This window comes from Anolis carolinensis, chromosome 3, assembly GCF_035594765.1.
Source record: "Anolis carolinensis isolate JA03-04 chromosome 3, rAnoCar3.1.pri, whole genome shotgun sequence".
Taxonomy (NCBI): domain Eukaryota; kingdom Metazoa; phylum Chordata; class Lepidosauria; order Squamata; family Dactyloidae; genus Anolis; species Anolis carolinensis.
The window spans coordinates 78,367,079-78,390,350 of record NC_085843.1 but is presented as its reverse complement, the minus strand read 5'-3'; the positions used below and the strand labels follow the sequence as shown (position 1 = coordinate 78,390,350).

At 38.2% G+C, this 23,272-nt stretch overlaps 1 protein-coding gene across 2 annotated transcripts in view; it reads left to right on the top strand.

The window, feature by feature from the left end:
• kcnj6 (potassium inwardly rectifying channel subfamily J member 6) overlaps positions 1-22,854 on the top strand; it is a 173,969-nt gene extending 151,115 nt beyond the window's left edge. For both annotated transcript variants that reach the window (XM_008107530.3, XM_062975088.1), the window contains exon 3: positions 12,947-22,854. In XM_008107530.3, the coding sequence (XP_008105737.1) occupies positions 12,947-13,272 (326 nt within the window). In that variant the 3' untranslated portion in view covers positions 13,273-22,854. The remainder of the gene's footprint in view (positions 1-12,946) is intronic.
• The last annotated feature ends 418 nt before the right edge of the window (positions 22,855-23,272 follow it).

Here is a 23,272-nt window from a genome sequence, read left to right as displayed (position 1 = left end):
GACTCAGCGTCACAGTGAATGATAAAGCAGCTGCTCCCCCTATGGCCAGAATCGAGCTTACCCTCAGGAAGCTGGAAGCTAGAGAAGGTTAAATTGTCTCTGTGTCTCTGTCTCTATGTTCATATGGCACTAAATGTTGGCCATGTATGTGTACATTGTGATCCACCCTGAGTCCCCTTCGGGGTGAGAAGGACAGAATATAAATATTGTAAATAAATAAATAAATAAGTCCAATTCTCAAATCACTCCACCATACTGGTCCTCATCACCATTGTTGTGGCAATTACACATGACCTAAATACCCAATGATTAGGGTTTGCTATGTATTTTCAAGAGGTTTCTGACATATGGCAACTCTAAGATGAATAAATTATAGGGTTTTCTTAGCAAGATTTGTTCAAAGGGGTTTTGCTATTGCCTTTTTTTGAGGCCAGTGGGTTTCCATGGGTTGAAATCTTAGTCTCCAGAGCCATCGTTGTCAGGCTTGGCCCCATATCAGCTGCCCCGAGTCCCTGCGGGGAGATGGTGGTGGGATACAAAAATAAAGTTGTTGTTGTTGTTGTTGTTGTTGTTGTTGTTATTGTCCAACCTTCAAAGGACAACCTCATTTTAGGCTCTTTGTGATTAGGGGTTATAATATTCAATATGATCAATGGGACCCATTTATCTCAACTAATTTCTGAGACATGGGTAGCCAAACACACTTGAAGCAGGTTCCTAGACTCATGAGACGTTAACCTATGCTAGTATTAATTTTGTATTTATTTGTATTATTCACTTGTTTACTTCTTATCTCACTTCCTATCCCACAGGATAAATTCCAATTAAAACAAGGTACAAAAAGTAGAAACAGTTAAACAAGTGGTTCTACTAAAAACACAAGTTAAGAATTTATAACCCATTTAAAATAAAATAAGATAAAAGTGGAGCCCCATGAAAAGCAACTTCTCCCACATGAATTATGCACCGAATTTCTGGATAAATAAAATGGTCTTTGCCAACTGGTGGACAAAAGTGAGACAGCAAACCAAATGTCTTGTCAAAGTGAATTCCACAATCTAGGAGCAATCACCAAGAGGGCTCTATCTCATGTTCTTACGAAACTTGCCAAGATAGTGATGGAACAGAGAGAAGGCTTAGAAGCAAACACATCATGAACCTATTTATATCTGGACAGTTTTGATAAATCTTGGTCTGTTTATTGTACTGCCTTTGATCGTGAACAGAACAGTTCCTTCCATTCATAGAAGGGAGTTTTTGCTAACAAAAGATCAGAAAGTGATTTGCATCTATTCCTATACCCTCCCCAACATTTCACAGATGAAAATTGGGACATGTGTGACCAAACAACATCAGAGTGTAGTCAAGTGGCAAAATTATGAGGAAGAACACCTAAGCTAGGAAGGTTGCAATTGTTTTTTTTCCTGAGTCTACTGGGTAAAGCAAGATTCCACCCCTGCTCTCCTCTTCCCCTGCTGAGTTGAGTACAAACTACTTTCTAGAACTTATTATTTCCAGTGATACTCATTTGCTTCTCAAGTTAAGGGGAAACTAGAGGACTAATGCACAGTTATCAAATGAAAGTAATGACTTCTCCACCTTCAGAACACAACAGACCAGAGAATTGTGCAGTGTCATTGCTCTGTGCGTGTATGTGGTGTGTGTGTTATTCCACTAGTCTGCTCTATTCCCAGCTAGACCCACTACAGATTGTTGCCAGGGATGGAATTCATCAACAGTTGATAATAAACATTTAACAGATATAAATCCTTCTAATTTACTTATTCTAATTAATAACAATTAGCTGCAATAGATTAGACATGTTCCTCTTTGCAAGCAAGTACATGGGGAAATGTATCCATCAATCTAAAGTAATCTTTTACAAGCATAGTATTAAACCATTTTCATTGCTCTGCTCACTTAACCTCAGCATATTCACTTCAGCATCTGATAATTTGTTGTTCAGTTTCACCATATGTTTATTACAGCCTGATCTATCCATCATTCCCCACTTATTCTCTTCTAATACTGTCTTAACTGTCCCAGTGCTTCTCTGAAATCTACTAATTGTCTTCTCACTCCTGACAGTTTAATATCTTTCTCATCCTCTCAGACGACAAAGGTAATTTTCACACTATGACGATTTGGCCCATTCCATTAAGTGTCGAAAGAAACCAAACTTTCAGGTAAAGTTCAGGGAATGTGAAATAATTATTTTGGTCAAACAAAAATGGAGATCCATTTGTGTGTGTTTGTGTATGTGTGTGTAAGTTTTTTATCTCTCACTGGCAACTAAGGGAGCCTGCACCCACCCATTCAATTTAGTTCAATTAAAATGAAATTCAATTATACAAAATTATATGTGACACATGCAGATCTACAGAAAAATCACTGCTACTTAGACCTAAGCACCCTTTGTCATTCACTCAATGATAGTGAAGAATATTCATAATGATGTTAGCCACTAAAACAGAAAGTCAACAATAGAATGTTACCAAAAAATCCCAAAACAAAAGAAATTGAGATTATCCTCTGAAAGTGATTGTCACTTTCTCCCTATCATGTGGAAAACTGCCTTGTTGCATCTTGTTTTTAATCAAAGAACAATCAATTAGCCACAGCAATCAATTGATTCAATCTTGCAATCCCATTATTTTCACATAGCAATGATAAGATGTCAGGATAATGAAAAATAGACACAATCAGCCATGGGTTGAGAACTGTATATACTTGTGTATAAGCTGACCTCATGTTACAAGTAGAGGGCAGGTCTAAGGGCTAGAATCATGAACTTTACTATGACTAAGTCCAGGGTAAAACCTAAGGGCATGTAACAAACAAATATTTTGCTCTCTTTTTAAAAAATGCATAAATGGGATGTATTGAGAGAGTGCTAAAGAAAAGGAGAGGTTCTGTTTATTTGAAGGGGCAAAATTGTGTGGAGGAGGGTTTAATTTTCATTAGTGATGTTAAAATATCTACATCTATGCAAGTGCAGAGGGGGAGAGGAATATAAATGAGGAATAAGAATGCAGCCGGGAAAAAGTTGGAGAGGGAAAGAAGACCAAGAAAATCAACCTGCCTCTATTAGGGACCCAAAGCAAAAGCAGTGTCAAGAGGCAGAGGCAAGAAGCCCCTTTTGACGCAGCTTGGTGTAGTGTGGATTGAGGCTAGCGAGAATTGCAGAGAGACGGCCAAACCACATGAAGCTTCTACAGTAAGTCACCTGCACTCTGCTGTACCTCAGGTGCCCAAAGTGGCAGAGAGCACAAAGCTCATTGAGTTAGCATTGTCATCATCTGTTTCCAGCACATATTTATGGATAAGTTTTGCAGTTGATTTTGTTTGGTCAAAAATTGTCTACTTTTACATGAGTATATAGAGTATGTATCAACACATCCCAAATTAGCATTGCTTTGGCAACTTTCATGAAAGCACTGAGAAAGAAATTATGTAAATGGTTGGCTTGTTTTGTCACTAAAAACAATGCAGTCTAGAGGTGGGTTGCAAAGTGCCCCAATTCTATAGAAAACAGAAAAATCTAGGAAAATGCAAGAAACACTACCTAGAACAAAGAGATTAGTTTTCATTTACCCCTTGTCTTTGAAGTTTCATGCACCAGTTTGGGGTATTTTATTCCCCCATTCACAACTCTCAGTGGCCCCGTTGGCTGAGGGAGTCTGAATTGTAAGTCCCAAAATCATGTTTCCAAGTTCTTCCAACAGGAAAAATAATTCCTGTTTGAGAAGAAACAGAGTTCTTCATTTAAAGAGGACTGTGAGTACTCAAAATAGATTTCCATGGAGTTTGCCAATTTTGTTGCCTCCATAGCCACCCATTCTATTCTTAGGAACTGTTTGTAGCAATTTTTCAGATCTGTATTAAGGGTTTTTTTCTGCTGCTACTTTGTTTTGATACACCAGGGAATGGTTTGCTGTGGTGATGCTGCAGTTTGAAAAAAGTTCTCTTCTCTGAATTTTTAATTTTTTAATTATAAAGTTATAGTAGAAAAGTACTATTTCACTGGCACACTATATTACTATAACTTATTAAACATTTAAAAGAGAAGGGAACATACTATGTTCTACCATATTTTGGAATTAAAAAGAAACCCACTCAAGGATGGGAATAAAATGTTGCAGCTGGTGCTGTGAATTGTCACAAAATAGCCTTTTCCCCATGATAACTCTTTCAGGAGTGAATTTCCCTTCCGAGGGGTAGATTTCTCTCTCTTCCTGTTGTCTCACCCCCATTCTTAACTATGAGTCATTTGCCAGTCAGATGTTTGTAACTCAGGGACTGCCTGTATATGGAAGGCCTTTGACAGGAGCAGCAATAAAGAAGGAATAACAAAGGGTCAGGACCTAGAAAGTTCCCCCAATCAAAGTTTATCTAGGAGTAGAGGAGATTACACATCTTCCTTCCCAACCCTACTGAATCACTTGTTCACTTGTCCAGAAAAACAGAGATGTGCATTCTGCACCTTTGTTTTACTATACTGCGTGCATCATTCTCAAAGGAAATCCACCAATTGGTAGCACTAGAAAATAAAGCATTATGGGAGATGCACAGAAGGAGTAAAATGTATGGAAGGAAGGATCTTTTCTACACATGCTAGGTAAACATGTTAGGTACACATTTGGGTAAACTTATTTATCATGCAATGCTTTTGACACAAAATAAATAATTAAGGTTTCTGAAAACCAAATGGTTGTATCATTTGTATTAGCAGGTCTATCCAAATTATAAAAAGGTGTCGTAAGGCATGAGCCTAAATCTAGAGAATCCTCTTTGGCTAGGTAATCTCAGAGATCTGCCAACATAACAAAATCTGCCAGCAAAAAAGGCATGCTGCCTGAGATGTACCAGCAGAAAAGCCAAAAAAGGAGGTAGAGACATAAGAGGAGCTGAATTAAGGAGAATCCAAATTTCCTTTAGCCTAGGGACAGCTCATATGGCCAGGAAGTTCTTCCTAATGTTCAGGTGGAATCTCCTTTCCTGTAACTTGAACCCATTGCTCCGAATCCTAGTTTCAAGGGCAGCAGAAAACAAACCTGCTCCTTCTTCCTTATGACATCCTTTCACATATTTATACATGGCTATCATGTCTTCTCTCAGCCTTCTCTTCTGCAGGCTAAACATACCCAGCTCTTTAAAATGCTCCTCATAGGGCCTGGTCTCCAGACCTTTGATCATTTCAGTTGCCCTCCTCTGGACATCTTCCAGCTTGTCAATATTTATTTTAAAATGTAGTGCCCAGAATTGGAACCAGTATTCCAGAAGAGGTCTAACCAAAGCAAAATAGAAAGGCACCATAATTCAACCTAGGATCCTATTGCTAGAATAGATCTCTTTAATGTTGAATCAGCCCTTGTAGAAATCCATTAAAATGTTGGGTCTCTTCATGGTGGCCCAACCAATAGGTTTCATGCTTACAGTCATTACATTCCTTTGCCTGTATTTCCTCCAAAGTGACATTTCTTGGAATCTAGTGCTTCCAAGCTCCAGATTTTCCCTTCTTTCTTCTCCCCCCCCCCCCCCCCCATTTTCTTTATATGCTTCCCATTGACCAATGTCCTCCAGATAGGCCGTTCCTCACTTGGAGGAGTGCCGCTTCATGCATTCCTCTCTGAATACGCTCATTTGTGGTTCTTTCTACTCAATATAAAACAGCCGCACAGCCACTGAACTGCCTGACTGACCCCACTAAATAGCAGATTTTACTGCGTGCCATGTAGCCAAATGATCTAGGGCAGAAGAACACGTCTTTGCTTTACGCTACATTTCCAGACATCAGGTTTCATTAACATCTGTCTGGCTGAACAAAGCACTTTGCTCCACAGAATTGATGGAAGCCACAAATGGCAACAGAAATGTCCTGAACCGCAAACATGAAACTGAATAGCCACTCCATGTCAGCAAACTGAAGGTCTTCCTCAGATTGAAGAGTCGGGAACTATTTCATCTGCAGAATTTTTAATTCCTTCCCATTCACACAGACATCACAGGCATCAATGTTTGTTTGGGAGCAGACCTTTGGAAACTTACTTTCTGGCTCTAGAAGTCTGCATTTTAGCTAGTTTTAGTTTTATAAAATAAATTTTCCAAACTCACAATTTGGCGATTTAGAAAAAAAATTCCAGTTTGCCACAGGCCCAAATTGACATGGGTCAAATCCATTTTTGAAGGGAACAGACCTGCAAGGTTTTAGAACAGAATAGGTGCAGGAAGTTTTGGTCAAGTGTAGCCTTCACAGTTTGGGGGGGGGGGGGGGGGAGAGAGAGAGAGAGAGAGAGAGAGAGAGAGACTTTGAACAAACATTGAGGACAGAATTGTTTTGCAAGCTCTTGTGTGACTTGATGACTACTTTATTTATCTAATTTGGATTATTTGTTGCTTTTAATTTGGAATTGTTTAAATTGTCTGTATTACTATATCTGTTTGCTATCCTAAGATTTCATGATAAAAGACTGGAATAAAAATAGTTTAGTAATAACTAAAATAATGTAATCTTGGCCACCCAAACATTTTGTTGGAAGAGACATAAACAGCATGAGTTATTTCAGTCCCAAGGGGGGAAAGAATCATAGAGCTGAAAAAGGCCTCAAGGGACATTCAGTCCAACTGTCTGCTATGCAGACATATCTCTTCCAAAGTCCCTTTTCTAGTCATTAAAAAACAGTAGCCCTCCGCATCCACAGCATCCATGATTTCCACCATCCACAAATTGGCACATCCCATATTATAAAATGTCAGTAAAATGTCAGTAAAATGGACACACTGCAGCATGCATGTTCACATGGTCACCATTTAATAATTTGGGTTATGATCACCCACATTTTTTCATATACATGTGGTATCCCACAATTGAACCCCCACGGATATATAAGTAGGCTGCACCTATGTATTTCTGGGGGGCTAGAAGTGAGCTCCAGCAGTTATTATGTTGTTGCCCACATATGTCCAAGTTTTTGTCTGTGAAATGTTGGAGAACAAGTAATATTCTCTCTTGAATACTGTTGGATGAACTTTAGCAACAGAAGCAAGAACATAAATATGCTCCAGAGGGGCAGACACTTTAGTGTCTGTTCTTGTACTAGAAGTGTGGACATACTATGTTTTGAGTCCCTTTTCAAAACGGTCAATGGCTTCTCCAGAAAAATAAAAGTTTTAAAAAGCTTAAAATTGCCTGGGGCATCAAAAACGTAGCAAAATGCCTCCATAGGTCATTTGGGGGTGGGGATGTCAGGGTGAAATAACCCTCCAAGGTCTCCTAAAATCCTAATGTTCGCCTCCTAGCCTCTTGTTAGCCTACTGCTGCTCAATGACTATCCAACCTATTACAAAGGTACCTGCCTGCTCGATAGGAGAATCTCATGTCTGCGAATAGGATAAAATTTTGTTCTAAACACAAGAACAACAGCTCATCTATAAAACCAGACAACCATGCATATGATTCCCATATGCCATTATAATTATAACCTTACAACATTATAATAGAAGGTCACAATAATTCTGAGAAAAAGGTACAACTTGTTACACCAGTCTTTTGTAATGTTTTTCTCCTGAGTACTGGTACAAACCTTAGTAAAAGGTTCTAACATAAATAATACATCACAAAAGGAGGGGGAAAACCCAGGTTGTATATTCCTGACTACCTCTATGAGTTGCTGTTCAATTGTCATGATTCATTTCACATTCTTCCCATTATCAAAAAAATGTTCAGCTGGGATTTTTACCAGGAAAAACAAAGGTTTAGTTTGGTTCATTATCTAAAGTTCATTCTGCTTAATTGATTGCTGTGTTGTGCTATGATTGTTTCTTGTTTTGATCCATATTTCTGTTTTTCATGGAGTAATTTTCTGTTTTCTTGTGCATGCCCACAGATTCCTGCTACGACATGTTCTCAATCTGATGTGTGCAAACCACCTCTCTCCCTCCCCCAAAACTCTTACAGTAGAATCTCGCTTATCCACCCTTTGCTCATCCAACATTCTGTATTATCCAACGCTGTCTGCTTTTTAGTAGTCAATGTTTTTGTAGTCAATGTTTTCAATACATTTCGATGTTTTAGTGCTAAATTCATAAATACAGTAATTACTACATAACGTTACCGTGTATTGAACTGCTTTTCTGTCGAATTATTGTAAAACATGATGTTTTGATGCTTAATTTGTAAAATCATAACGTAATTTGATATTTAATAGGCTTTCCCTTAATCCCTCCTTATTATCCAACATTTTCACTTATCCAACTTTCTGCTGGCCCGTTTATGTTTGATAAGCAAGACTCTATTGTAGGTAATTTAAAAAAACAGTCATGCAATGCCAAGCTCCAGGACTAATGTCTTCTCTAGCACTTACAGTTTTTCCTCAGTACTATGCATGCTTATTATGGATGAAGAAGAGGAGGAAGCAATGACCTGAATTTAATTGGTCAGTCCCAGCTAGAGTAAACCTATAAACCAGTTTAGAGTTTTAAGATTCTCAAATATTCATCTCAGTCCCACCAACATCACAGGCATTTTTGATAAGGACATGGAGAGAACCTTCTTGGTGGTTAATACTCAAGTATGTCTAGAAACTATGTTAAGTATGTCTAGAAATTTTAGTCAAAATTTCAACCCAAAAAACTGGGATGACTTATCCATGGGTTAATGTAAGTACTAGAACCATTTACTTCTCTGCTTGGATTGGTGAAAAGAGAGCTCTTCATCCCAGGAGAACCTAAAAGAACCAACTCTACCCTTTCTGCTGTGGCATCACATCTGGCATGAATATGGTTGTTATGTATTTTATATTGTTGTATTTTATACTGTGCATTTTATACCACCGTATTTTATTGTATGTTGTTGGGCTTGGTCCCCATGTGAGCCGCCCCAAGTCCCCTCAGGGAGATGGGACAGGATACAAAAATAAAATTATTATTATTATGGTGGCGGGGCCCCTGGTGGCACAGTGAGTTAAAGTGATGAGCTGCTGAACTTGCGGACCGAAAGGTGCCAGGTTCAAATCCCGGAGGCAGAATGAGCGCCCGCTATTAGCCCCAGCTCCTGCCAACCTAACAGTTCGAAAACATGCAAATGTGAGTAGATCAATAAGTACCACTCCGCCAGGAAGGTAACGGCACTCCATGCAGTCATGCCGGCCACATGACCTGGAGGTGTCTATGGACAACGCCAGCTCTTCAGCTTAGAAATGGAGATGAGCACCAACCCCCAGAGTCAGACACAACTAGACTTAACGTCAGGGGAAACCTTTACCTTTACTTTTATGGTGGCAGCCAGGGGTGACTGACTACTGAAACAACTCTGTGGCTTTCCCTCTGTATATTGACCAACTTATTCATGCATCATATCAACATCTATAATTTTGTCACCAAAACTCCCTTGAATTATATATTTGATCATCTTATATACCAGTATTATTATTATTATTATTAATAATAATAATAATAACAACAACAACAACAATAATAATAGCAATGATAATATAAATAAGTATAAAACAAATATGAAATTCACTATTTTAGTCACTTTGGATTGTATTATTATTATTATTATTATTATTATTATTATTATTATTATTATTTGTACCTTCTTTTCAACTATTTAAATTAAGTACTGTTTATTAATGTGGTTATAAGAGTTGCATTACCAATTGTCTTACCTTTGCTTTAAGTTATATTGTGGCAGCTTACACTCCTATATGAATTAAATTAAAATAAATAACATTAAAATAAATACAAATATTTGTGGACCAGTTAAGGTCCAAAACTTGGCCTCATCCTTGCATAAGAAAACTGAGATATCAATTTCTGAGGATTACAGGTATGAAAACTCCTGCTGCTTGCTGATGTTTCCTCGTTTAGAAAAACTTATCATTTTTTTTTTACGTATTGACTATAAGAAAAACACTATGGTTCAGGAGTATTCCATTGGGTTATGAAATGACATCTGATTAAAATCCACATTTTCAATTGCTGTGTGAAAAATTTGCTGAATGTATGATTTAAAAGAATTTCAAAACCAGTATTCATAAGATTGTAAGCAGGACTCGGTCTTTGTTCTAAACTTTTAGGATTCACATTTACAGTCTCCAGTGAAAAACCCTGACCCACAAAACCTACATCTTAAGCTAGGCAGTGACTCATCCTAAGGGCTTCCAAAGCACTGCAGACTGGGAAGTTATCTCTTAGGTACGGCTCTGGGTGCAGAGTGCATTAAGACAAGCATTGTGGCAGGACCCTGAGAGGTCTGTTCAATTGCCTACCTTCAACATATTCTGTGTTTGGGACAGCACATTACCCATCATTTCCCAGCACCTCAGTCTGTAGTGGCTCAGAAACCCTTTGGCTGAGGCATTCGCTGCCTAAAGAGTTATGCTTTTTGGGGGTAACATCTGCAGATGTAGCTACAATAGAGCTCCCTTGTCTCAGGGTGCATCCAGTCTGCTCACAAATGCGCGAGCTCCCGTGTTTTTATCTGAGGCGTCCAAATGACACCTCAGGTAAAAGCAAATTAATTTGGCACAAAGCAGCAAAACCCTGCTTTGTACCGCATTAATTTTACACCTGGAAAGACCAGGGTATTTCAGAAGACCTGGTTCTTTCTAACTGTTGGCCCTATTTGGACTGGGTCTGGGGACCATGACGTGCGACTTCTGAGCCCTATCCACACAGCTGGCTTGGGATTTCTGACCCTCTGGAGCCCAGAAACCCTAAGACAGTCCCCACCTCCTCGCAAAACCCCTTAAAAGGTCAAAATTACTTACCCGGCCACAATTACCTTGCTGCTGGCTCTCTCCTGGCACAAAGAAATGACACGCCAGGAGAAGGGGGGGGGGGCAGGAGCAATTATCCTTCTTCACACCCTTCTCCTTGTATGTCATTTCTACGCACCAGGAGAGGGCCGGCAACAGTGTAATTGTGACGAGGTAAGTAATTTTTACTTTTAAAGGCTTTTCTGGGGGGTGGGGTGTTGGTGTCTGGGTGCCCTGCCGGAAGGTCCAGGAAAGCACAGGGTTTTTGGCCGGTGTGGGGACAGAAGTCCAGCCTGAACCGGGTTTTTTAAACCTGAGTTGGATCGGAATTTTCCCCTGTGTGGAACTGGCCACAGTTACATTTTTTAAATTGCTGCTCTGCTAACTTTTTTTTCCCAAAGCAATTTTTATTATCACTTCTTAATGCATTTTCATCACATTACTTACACTTATTTCAATTATGTGCAGGTACTCATAGATCATTTTTTCAGATATTTGTAAAACTTATTAGTATTTGTGCTTATTTTCATTTGTTGCAAGTACACCTAGCACATTTTATAGCCAGCATTCCTAAATATTCTACTCCCCTGTTCAAGGAGCTCCACTGGCTGCCGTTCACCTTCCGGTCCCAATTCAAGGTGAATACCATCATTTATAAGGCCCTAAACGGTTTGGGACCCACCTACCTTCGTGACCGTATCTCCTATTATAAACCTGTTCGATCCCTCCGCTCATCTGGGGAGGCCCTTCTTTCGCCACTGCCTTTATCCCAGGCCCGTCTAGTGGGAACGAGAGAGAGGGCCTTTTCTGCTGTGGCCCCCCGACTGTGGAATTCATTGCCCTCTGAGATCAGGCAAGCCCCCACCTTATTGGCTTTTAAGAAAGATCTAAAAACATGGCTTTTTCGATGTGCCTTCGGGGAGTAAATGTTATATACCTTTGATTACTCCCCTTGGATTTTATTCTTTGGACTGTTTGGACTGTTCCATCTTATACCCCTGTTCTCTTTATTTATATGCCTCTCTCTCCCGAGTTTTTAATTAAATGTTCATGTGGCCCGCCCTGTCTGCTCTGATCTGTGTTGTAATGTATATGATTATTTTTGTACTATTATATTGTGTTATGATATATTGTTTTATTTTGTTATATTGTATGGTGTCTGGGCATGGCCCCATGTAAGCCGCCCCGAGTCCCCATTGGGGAGATGGTGGCGGGTTATAAATAAAGTTTTATTATTATATTATTATTATATTATTCATTTCTTTTGTTTGTATTTTAATCTTTTATATAGCCCTTATCTTATTCATATTTGCTACTTGATCCTTGTCATAGCTATATTTGCCAATGCTGAATCTGGGCATAGCTATTTTAATGGGTTTGCGGGGTTGGGGGGGGGGGGTACAGTTTTATGGGAATGTCACAAAGGCTGCTACCATAACATCTTAATGAGATGTACTTTTATTTCTGGAATACACTGCGATCTATTTTAACTTTCATATCAATTCTTTCAAAGGAATAATTTGGATACCACTTCAGGACAAATAATAATAATAATACTTTATTTATCACCCGCTCCTTTTCCCCGAGGGGACCAACTATGATGTATCCATACTGCACAATTATAGCTTATTTTTTTTCTTTTTGAACAAAAGACTAATGATACAGCCACGGCCTAACTGCCATGGCTCTATTCTGTCAAATCCTGGTATTTGTTGGTGGGAGGCTTGATTCTGGCACAAAAATTCTGAAAATCCCAAAAAACTATAAATTCAATTGTTCTATAGGATGAAGCCATGGCAGTTAATCTGGTATTAAAATTGAACAATGTGGATGTACCCTAACATAGAAGCATAGATCCATTAGAAAATCTCTTCAATATTGGGGCGGTGAATGGATCTGATGAACATGCATTGGTTCTTACTGTTTTCTGGAACAATTTCTGAAGTGGAATGAGTCATACAATTTAGGTTGCTTGTCTATCTTTGAAATACAAGAAAAATCTAGTGGAACATTCGTCCAGCTACTTTTCCATAATTGTACCCTGGCAGATCTTCAGTGTGGCAAATATTTTAATCCTTCTGGTGTACAGTGTTCCTTTGTACCATAGCTATTAAATCACAAACTATATAAAAGACCACTCTTGGGTACCCTTGATGCCTTTAATTTCTCTCCTTTTTTCTTCCCAGGAATGACATGCCAAGCCCGAAGTTCTTATGTTACCAGTGAGATCTTGTGGGGTTATCGGTTCACACCTGTCCTCACCTTAGAGGATGGATTTTATGAAGTTGACTACAACAATTTTCATGAAACCTATGAGACCAACACACCACCTTATAGTGCCAAAGAACTGGCAGAGAAGGCCAGTAAAGCAGAGTTGCCCCTCACGTGGTCTGTGTCCAGTCAATTAGACCAGCATGCCGAAGTGGATCCTGAGGAGGAGCCCAAAAGCCAAGAAGAGCAAACAGAAAGAAATGGTGATGTGGCCAATTTAGAGAATGAGTCCAAAGTTTAAAACTTACGAGGGGACAGAAAACAGCAAATCTTTCTTTAAAAGGAGAAAAAAGGACTAAAGGTCTGCCTGCCCAAAAGATAAGCAAACGTTTTGGCTAAAGCTGCAATATCCTTTATTTTACCATATATACTCTTATTATTATTCTCTCTTTCACCTGGAAAAAAACTCAAGTGTTCTTGTATGCAGGCATATGGTTTAGAGTTTGTTTTTAAGACTAAGAGCAGAAGTTTATTATTCTGGGCCAAAAACAAATGGAGTGACTGTAATTAATGTCCATTTCCCAAGCTTTAACTTCAGCTTTTTATATATTCCTCCAAGACAGTTTTGAATGAGATGCCTGCATTGCAGCTTTAAAACCCAAGATGAAGAGAAATCTTTGCAGTTCAATGCGATACTGTACATATATATGCCTTATGTAATTTCTTTTTTCTTTAAGTTTAGTAATAAACCCAGCATGTACAAAAGTACTGTAGTAAAGGACCTCTAAATAATGTATATATCTCTTTAATTAATGTAAGTTTAGACCTATAATTAGAAAATAATAGGATGCAAAAAAATGAAACACACCATGAAGGTATTTCTGTTCTAATACCAGTTTATAAGAGTTTGTTTTGCACCCTGCTATAACTGCCCTGTTTAATGCATGTCAACTTCCTCATTGTACCAGACTGGCAGCTGTTTAGAGTACCTCAATGTTTTCTTAAGCGATGATTTAGCTAACTCTAAAAGCCATAGGTCTGGGGGCTGAGGGCAACGAAATTACAACGCGATTCCTGATATACTGTGATACTGTTTACAAAATGATCCTGTTCTTCGTCATGTTACATGGTGAAACCATTTATGGTTATTTGGGCTGTACAGTTAGAATGTTAACTGTGGCTGATTCTTGTCAAATGCAAGGATTTATTTGTATGGCATTTGTCTGTAAGAGGTGTGTGAGTGTGTATGTTGAGCTATTACCCTCTAAGTGCAATACCTTGGGAAACTCTTTGGTTTTCAAAACCATTGGGTAAAAAAACCCTGTGTAGATAGATAGATAGGTAGGTAGGTAGGTAGATATGAAGATAGATAACCTATATAAGCCATGGAAATTTTTGAATGTTAAACATCATTCAGAAGAGAACATAACCAGCTGATGTTCTAACTGAAAGAAAACCATTGAATTTCAGCTGAACTACATTATCATAATAGTTGCTTCATATGGCTTGAAGACTCTCCCAAAGAGCTGCACCCTTGGGCAAGCCTTAGAAAGAGCAATCCTTAGACAGAAATCTCTCATGAGATATCAGCATGTCAGCCTCTTACACATGTAGTTTCTGTGATGTCAGTGAGCACAATTTGTAGTCCTCATTCTGCCATCTTTACTTATAATGAGTAGTGCCTTAAGTGCTTTCCAATGTCACATTCTCCCAGCAGTTGGCAGCTGCCAATGGGTAGACACTACATCTAGACTCTATGCCACATCTGTATCCATATTGGCACCATGTTCAGCATGTACAATCTAAACCTTCCATTGGATCAAACTGACTAATTAATCCCGGCCACTGAACCTATAAATCAGGGAGGGAGAACTGATGACCCTCCAAATATTCCAAATATTGCTGGCCTGTAACCATTGGTTATACCAACAAATGTTGATGGGAGTTGCAGTCCAAGAACATCTGGAGGACCATATATTCCCCACTCCTGCTGTAAGGAATGATAACCAACATTAAATAGTCATCCTAATAATTATTAGATTTTAGTCACCACAGACAAAAAATCCATTGCTCTTAAACTTCTTTCCATTCATCACTTGATATTCTTTCAGGATAATGTATGTTTGAGTCAGGATAGTTTATTAGTTTTATCACCATACTAGAGCTCTGGAGAACAAGGTTCAAACTTTTGCTCAACCATGGGAACCCATTAGGTGATCTTGGCCAAGTCAAACTCTCTCAGCCCCAGAGGAAATTAAAGGCAAACCCGCTCCAAAAAAAATCTTGCCAAGCAAACTCTAAGGATCACCATAGGGTTGACCTGAAGGTACCCAACAGTAACTTTGTATGTTTGCAAAGATTTTACTCCTACACATTTTCAATGCAATTTGGCAAGGAGATGTACTCACTCAGTTAGCCTCTCTCACCAATGGAATGGGATCTATCAGCAAAACAAAGAGGGGCTGGTCCTATTTCCTCTCTAGTATTTCAGTCTTAAAATCTGCTCTGGAAATTTCCCCAGCCTCCAGAGTAGAATTGAGGAGCATGTAGAACTGCAGCAGGAAGGACTAAAGATGAAAAGTACTCTTTCATGATGCTGAATCTCTCCCAAAAGACTTAAACAAATGCATAGCAGCTTATCCATATATTCATGGATATAACAACCTACAAACATATTACCAGATTAAAAGACCTCTCAACATATCTGCATGTGTTAATTAAATAACGTCACATCCCTTCTTTTCAAGTTCATTATTACTGTGCTACTGTAGCCCTCACCATCCTAAATAAATATGCAGTACCAGTAATATCATGTACCAACATCAACTGCCTGGTTTCCAACAGGTTTGTTTTCAATGTAATATTTATAGCTTCCTTTTCAATCTTAACCCACATGGGCAAATACATTATGGCAGGAGATAATCTGGATGAACAAGAGCATTTGAATGATATTAGATAAGTGTGTTACATCAATATATATTCACAGGCATGTCAGGTTGGATTGATATTTTCCATTATGTCAGGGATGTTGTTTAACTATAGCTTCCATGCGGGAAGGCTGATGGGAGTTGCATTGTAACAATATCACAGAGTACATAAAATCTCCCATGTGCATTATGTGCATTATGCCACACATTGATGTTAATCTAATTTACGCCATTGATATCTTGCTTTCACTACCAGCAGTCATTGATCTATCTACTTGTCTATCTGTATTGCCAAATATCTTTTCACAGTAATGTAATGATGCATCTGCTGATGACTATGTCAGTTGATGGTATAAAGACACATGAGCCCGACTTGGTGCATTATCACAAAATGTTTATATCTGTGCAGTGCAACATAACACAACGTTACCCTGGCTGGTTTAGGAAGTCTATGATTTGAAATGTGCTAGCCTTTTGTAAGGTTCTCTTCTCCCAGATGTGCTGTGGTCCGTCTTCCAAAGAAAAGCACCAAGACACACGCGGGTAGATTCCAACAAGTTTTTATTGTACCGAATGCCAGAACCTTCTTTTGGCCCACATATATAGGGGCTCCCACATACCAGAGGGTAATTGATGTTTTATGGCCGGCCTGCTTTATGGCTGGCATCTGTTCCTGAGAAACAAAACAAAAAAAACTAGAAGAGTTTATTTTGTTGTTGTTAAAAATAGGAAATGACTCCCAAGGGACCCACATTATATTATTTCTGGAAATCTCTCTCAATAGAAGTAAAGTAGACCAAGTGAACTTGAAAGCATTTATCCTAAAGTAGATGCACTGAATTTGGTAGTAATCAGAGTAAATTACTGCTCAGTCAGAGTAATGGTGGCAGAAAAAGGACTACTGTGTAAGCAAAAGACAATTATAACTCCATGTAGTGCAAATGCCCATTCACACCAAGTGTTTTCCTTACAAGAGGAAAACAAACTAGTACAGCCTTAATTTCGTGTTTATGCCTGCCTAATCTGGAAATAAAAAAGTAGATTGAGAAGAATTTAAAGTATTTTTTGTATAAAAGCATATAAAATCATATTTTAAAAGATATAACTCAGGAGAAACCTAGTAGGCAGGTAGAAATTTTGCACTGTGATAGATCCTTCACATTAATTTCATCTGTATGCTGATTTTTGCTGAGTAGAATTCCAGTTATTTCATGGAATGATGATTAATCTATGATTTACAATCCTTAGAAGTGCTCACGTCTAGGCTACATTGTTTTACCACTGAGCTGGATTTAAAAACCAGCTACACTCATCCTTACTGGAAATGGGGAAACGAATTTCCTTTCTCAGTCGTTTTCACAAAGAAAATATGGCTTTAACTACCATGGCAGTTCCCCAAGGGGTGTTTTGGCATCTTTATATACCGCATTGGCACACTTCACCATAACAGTATAGAAATTGCTACTTCCTTTCATTCTTCACTTTTGAAATAAAACTGTTTTTCGTTGTATATATTGTTAATATGTAACTGGATGCCCTTTGTATGCTGTCATGGTGTCTGGTAATGCTGACTAATTACTTATGTCCATGTAGCTCACCCTGACCTCAGTACAATTCTAGTAGCACTTGGTCATGTACAACTTGTAGCCCTCAATGAGGATGTATACAGGTTGAGCATCTCTTACCTGGAATTCCAAAATACTCCAAAATCCAAAACTGTCCACATGAGTGTCTGAGATAGTGACACCTGTACTTTCTGATGGTTACTTTGTTTCATGAACAATATTATTAGAAATATTGTGTATAAATTTACTTTCTGGCTGTGCGTATAAGGTGTATATGAAACAAAAATGAATTTCATGTTTTGATTTGGATACCATATCAAAGGTATTTCACTATGTACCTACCCTGTTTCTCCCAAAACAAGACAGGGTCTTATATTAAGTTTTGCTCCAAAAGATGCATTAGGGCTTGTTTTCAGGGGCTGTCTTATTTTACCAAATTGACTTTTTAAATACGTAAACTATATCTAGGGCCTATTTTTAAAATAGGGCTTATATTTCGAGCATCCTCAGAAACGCTGAAAAATCACGATAGGTCTTATTTTCGGAGTAGGTCTTATTTTGGGGAAAACAGGGTATATATAAATACAAAATGCAAAAAATCCAAAACATTTCTGGTTCCAGACATTTCAGATAAAGGATTCTCAACCTGTTCTCCCATTTGACATGTCTGTGTCAGACTCAGTGAGGACTGGAGAAGCATCCCAATCACATCTATATCAGCTATGCATGTGGCTCTGCCTTGCTGAATTGGGACACCCATCACTAAAGCTGTGCTTAGGGGCACCAGGAGTTTGCATGGCAGACAATGTTATTGAGTGCATTTACAGAAAATGACGTGTTGTAGCCACGGCCACATACCACGCTGCAAAGAGCAGAGGCAGGGAGCAGAAAAGAGGGGGGGACTGCATAGGAGCAAAATGAGGGCAATTCCCCTGCCCATGAAATTTTCCTTCAGTCCCCAGATTTCTAGCATTTGCAAAGAATGAAACATTGGAAATCAAAGAATGCTCATATTTGCTGTACTCACATTCCCTTGGCTGCTGTACCTTTCCCTTTTCTTTGGGTATCTGAATTGTATTTCTAAACCCTCCGATCCAAATTTTGGTTAATGCAATGCTAGATATAAAGGGAACTGAAAGGGAAAATCATTTGGAGTGCAAATTTCTAATGCCCTCACCCCCCGCCCCAAACCTTACTTTTTGGCTATACATCTGACAGAAGAAAGCATTTTGCTCTTTTCTTATACAATACTAACCCATAATGATTTAGGAACAAAATCTTGGAATATCATATTTTTCCCAGAGCTTGTTACAATGTTACTCATAGCCCGCCACTTTTTTATTTATTTATTTCAGTTATGAGCAGCAGAAATATCATTGATTTGCATAATGAGTTACAGTTGCTCTTTATTTTGGATTTTACTTTTGGGGGCAATTTTGAATCCTCCTGCCACTATTTTTTCTAAAAAAGTTTTTAATATAATCTTATTAAGGTGGGTGCTTTTTCTTGTTATTCTCCAGTAATTCTAACACGCAAGACATTCCTAAGTCAAACTGACATCAATTGAGTAACATATTTTTTTTAATAATGTTTCCTAGCTCTGTTTTTAGATAGATTATCATCCACTGCTTCAAGAACTGAAAGGAAAGTGTCTCCTTTCAAATGTCATAGTAGCAGCCAGCTAAGCACATATGAGAAGTCTCAGGGGAAGGATAAGATGTGGAAGTAAGGGGGAAAGTTGTAGAAAGTTCTCGATTGGGTGTCACTAGCTTGCTGCACTATTGAAAATGCATGAGAAAGTGAAGGAGCCCTCCACACACACATACAGAAAGTCTTATGTGAGGTCATCATGTTTTTACTCTTGTAATATGGGGGAAGGGGCATTTTTCTATGAAGGATCTTGGTAAGTTTGTTATGGTTTATTTTTTTAAAGGGTTACCTATGTCCTGTGCAAGTGGAGCTTCAGACCCTTTTCAGCTGTTTGTGTGCCCTTTTAGCACAGAAAAAGAAGCCGCGTCCTTCTGACACACATGCATGTGTAAGCTGTAACATTGTGAGTGAGACAGAAAGCTTAAAGTCTCTCTTGAATTGTTTTTGTTATTAACAATGAAGCATCTGATGTAAAGTTTATGGAATCACATTTTTTGTAATATAAACTTAAAAGACCCAAAGCTTCTGATGCTTTCAGTAGGGAAGCTTTGTCAACATTTTGTACTAAGAATGTCCCACACACTTCTATTTTTCTACAATGACTGATTAAGGCATTTAACAATGTATTTTGTGCCAGTTATTTCCACTGAAATGTTGAAAAACAGAGAAGATTGGAATGATGTTAATTAACAATGGATTTTCAAAGCTGATCAACAATGAGTAGCGTTTTTCATTCATTTCTTAAATGCACTGTGAACTGACAATGTATTATAATGAACATATTCTATTATTTATGAAAGTAGTTATATTTTGCACTTTGACCTCTCATTCATAACCCAAGTAGCTTATAACTTTGATTAAAGCAATATAGTTGGCCCTCCATACCCACAGATCATTCATCCATGGATTCAAGTATCTATGGCTTGAAAATACCCCTCCCCCCCCAAAAAAAATACCCCAAAAAAGCATTTTATAGAAGGGCTACCATTTTAACATGTTTTCAAAGGCTTTCATGGCTGGAATCACTGGGTTGCTGTGAGTTTTCTGGGCTGTATGGCCATGTTCCAGAAGCATTGTCTCGTGACAACCTCTGACAGTCCTTACAACCTCTGAGGATGCCTGACATAGATGTGGCTGAAACAGCAGGTGAGAATACTTCTGGAACATGGCCATACAGCCCAGATAACTCACAGTAACCCAGCTACCATTTTTCTTTGCCATTGTATAAAATGGGACTTATGCATGTTGGTATCCAAGGGGGTCCTGGAACCAAATCCCAGCAGATACCAAGAGCCCGCTGTAGCTATAAAACAATAAGCAAACCATTCAAGCTTTGGAAAAAAGAAACATCAGCCAGATATGCAAAACACAGACCTGGATGAAACTAAAACACCTCAATGGTATGGCTGGGCAGAGAGGAGGCGTGTTAGCCTTTATGTTATTAAACACTAGAGACAGATGAACTTCTGACCATTTCTGAAATCTTACTACTGTAATTTCATTGTGGGGCTTAGACAAATTATTTTTTGAACTACACATCTCAGAATCTTTTATCCAATACCCACGTAGGGTGGAGATTTCTAGGAGGTATAAGTCCCCTTTAGGGAAGATAAAGCTGGGTATAAATAAGTGTTGTTGTTGTTGTTGTTGTTACCATTTATCATCTGCAAAAACCACCCTATTTGGATCTGCACACATTATTCGCCGATACAGCAGATAGTCCTAGACACTTGGGAAGTGTCCAACATGTGATCCAATACAACAGCCAGCATGGTGATGTTTTTTGCTGTGTATTAATTTTGTTGTGTATCAAATAATAATAAGCAAGAATTTTCCCACATTAATTTTAATTGAGATGACCACACTAAAGGTAAACAACCTGTACACTGCTTGTATTAAAAGCACTAAGGAATTCCCAAGGAACTCTGACTTCAGGTTAGACATGCATGGGATTCTACAGCATACAACTGACATTTTTAGAAACACAAATATATCTTTTTTCTTGCAACTGCTCAACATGAATCAATATCCCATTGAAATTCCTATGTAATTATTTCCTGTGAGTGTATTTCATTTCTGCTTTGGATATCTGGCTTGAAATCATCTTGCACAATTTTTAAAGCAAAAGGGCAATCCATAGAAATACAAAATGTAATCGATCAAGCCTGATGCTATACTTCTTGTCACCAGTGCTTCATATAGGCCCTTTGTAGAGAAACACATAAAGGCATGCTTATAGCTTCTTTTGTGTGTGCAGGTTTTCATCATTTTAATGGCCCACTTGGAATGAAAGCATTGCAAGTTATTATTGATTTTGATGGGCATATTATTTCATTCATTCATTTCCTTGTGTAGATGAAGGAAATTAATATATTTAATCAAAATCAAGAACTTGGAAAGCTTTCATTATTTACATAAAGCTCAACAAGCATAAGAGTAGTACCAATAGTGTAGATTGAGCACCCTTATCTGGAATTTCAAAATCCAAAAACTTCCAAAATCTAAAGTCATCCATTTTCCAAAATTTGAAAAAAAAAAATCTAAATACAAAACACTTCTGAACCCAAGCATTTTGGATAGTTATGACACTCTTCTTAATACTAAGTAATTACTTCAATTCTTAGCACCATTATTTGGTTCATGTATGTTGCAAATATTCAAACCTATTGATAACACACCTGCTTTAATCTTTTCACTAGATCATGAAGCTAATTACATGTGTCATGTTACTCCTGGCCTTACATCTCTGCAAACTCAGAATTTTTCTCTATAGATCTGGAAAACCTCCTAGAAGGTTTGCTGGTGCCCTCTACAAACAAAAATTAGTACTACAAGAACTGTCAATTTTGGATTTCCACTCAGGCTGACAATATTGAGGCTGACTAAAGTTCTTACCTGAAGATCTTGTTGTTGATGTCTTCTAACATGCAGTTCTTGTTGCTGACATTTGAAATGACAAAATCTTCTCTTCATTAAAGTGCAAGGTTGGCCTGGAGGAGGGATATACATTTCTCACTGGTATTGCTTTCCTTTTTAAAGACTGCTCACAATCTACCAGAAAATTGACCCAGTGGTCCTATGTCTCCCATTCATTTTCATGGACCAAAGAAGGGGGTCTGTGACTCTCCAGCTATTGATTCTGTTAACCACAACCAACAAAATTTGTGGTCAGGGATTATGGGAGGTATAATCCAGTAATATGAGGAGGACTTCACAAGTTCCCCAACCCTACCACAAATCATGCATTGAAAAGTGTCTTCACAACCTGAATCTTTTGCCCCTCATTTTTTATTGAGGTTTATGAAAGGTTGTGATTTGGAAAGGATGTCATTTCTGTTCATTGCTATAATTAAAATTCAAACCATGTGGATGTCTCATACTGTCATCCCACACATAAAATATTCAGATTGGGAAACAAACAAGCAAGTGTCTTTGTTGTTGAGTTTAAATTATTCTGTTAATACTCCTGGAATACCACATAAAATTCTTTATACAGAAGATATGTTAAGCTGCCTTTATTTTGCAGAACGAATGTCTTTCTCATTTTACAAGCTTAAGTGGGACAGTGCACTACGTTTCTGTATCCCTTTGGATATGTTGACTTAATTCATAGCCTACAACAGCATGGAATTTGCATTCTGACAATATATCAACATCTGATGGAGGGGCAAACTAATTTCTTACATGAGGGAAAAGACATCTTGTCACATTGATGACTCTGCTATAAAAAATGAAAAAAGACTTGCATGGAGTTGTGTCTATTTATTTATTTATTTATTTATTTATTTGCTTTTCAAATAATGCAAGCAGATCTATCTTCTGGCCACTTTGACTTTGGATCTCACTTAAACTACATGTATCAACAACATGTATCAACTGCACATTTATTCAACTTTGTATGAGAAAGGAGGGTATTTCTAATACACTCACTAAATGACCTTAGGTTCTGTTATTATGGAACAGAAAGGAATACATTTTTCTTCACTTTCTTGCATCAGATTTATACAGCTGATAGGAGTGCCCACAAATGTTGTCGTCTTTCATGTTAGGAGCCCTGTTCCAGTCTTCTCTGCACCTTCCCTATTGTTACATAGACTTTTAAAGGTTTAGCAGCTAAAACTATTCCAAGTATGATGGTCTATAGATTTCTAGAGAGAGG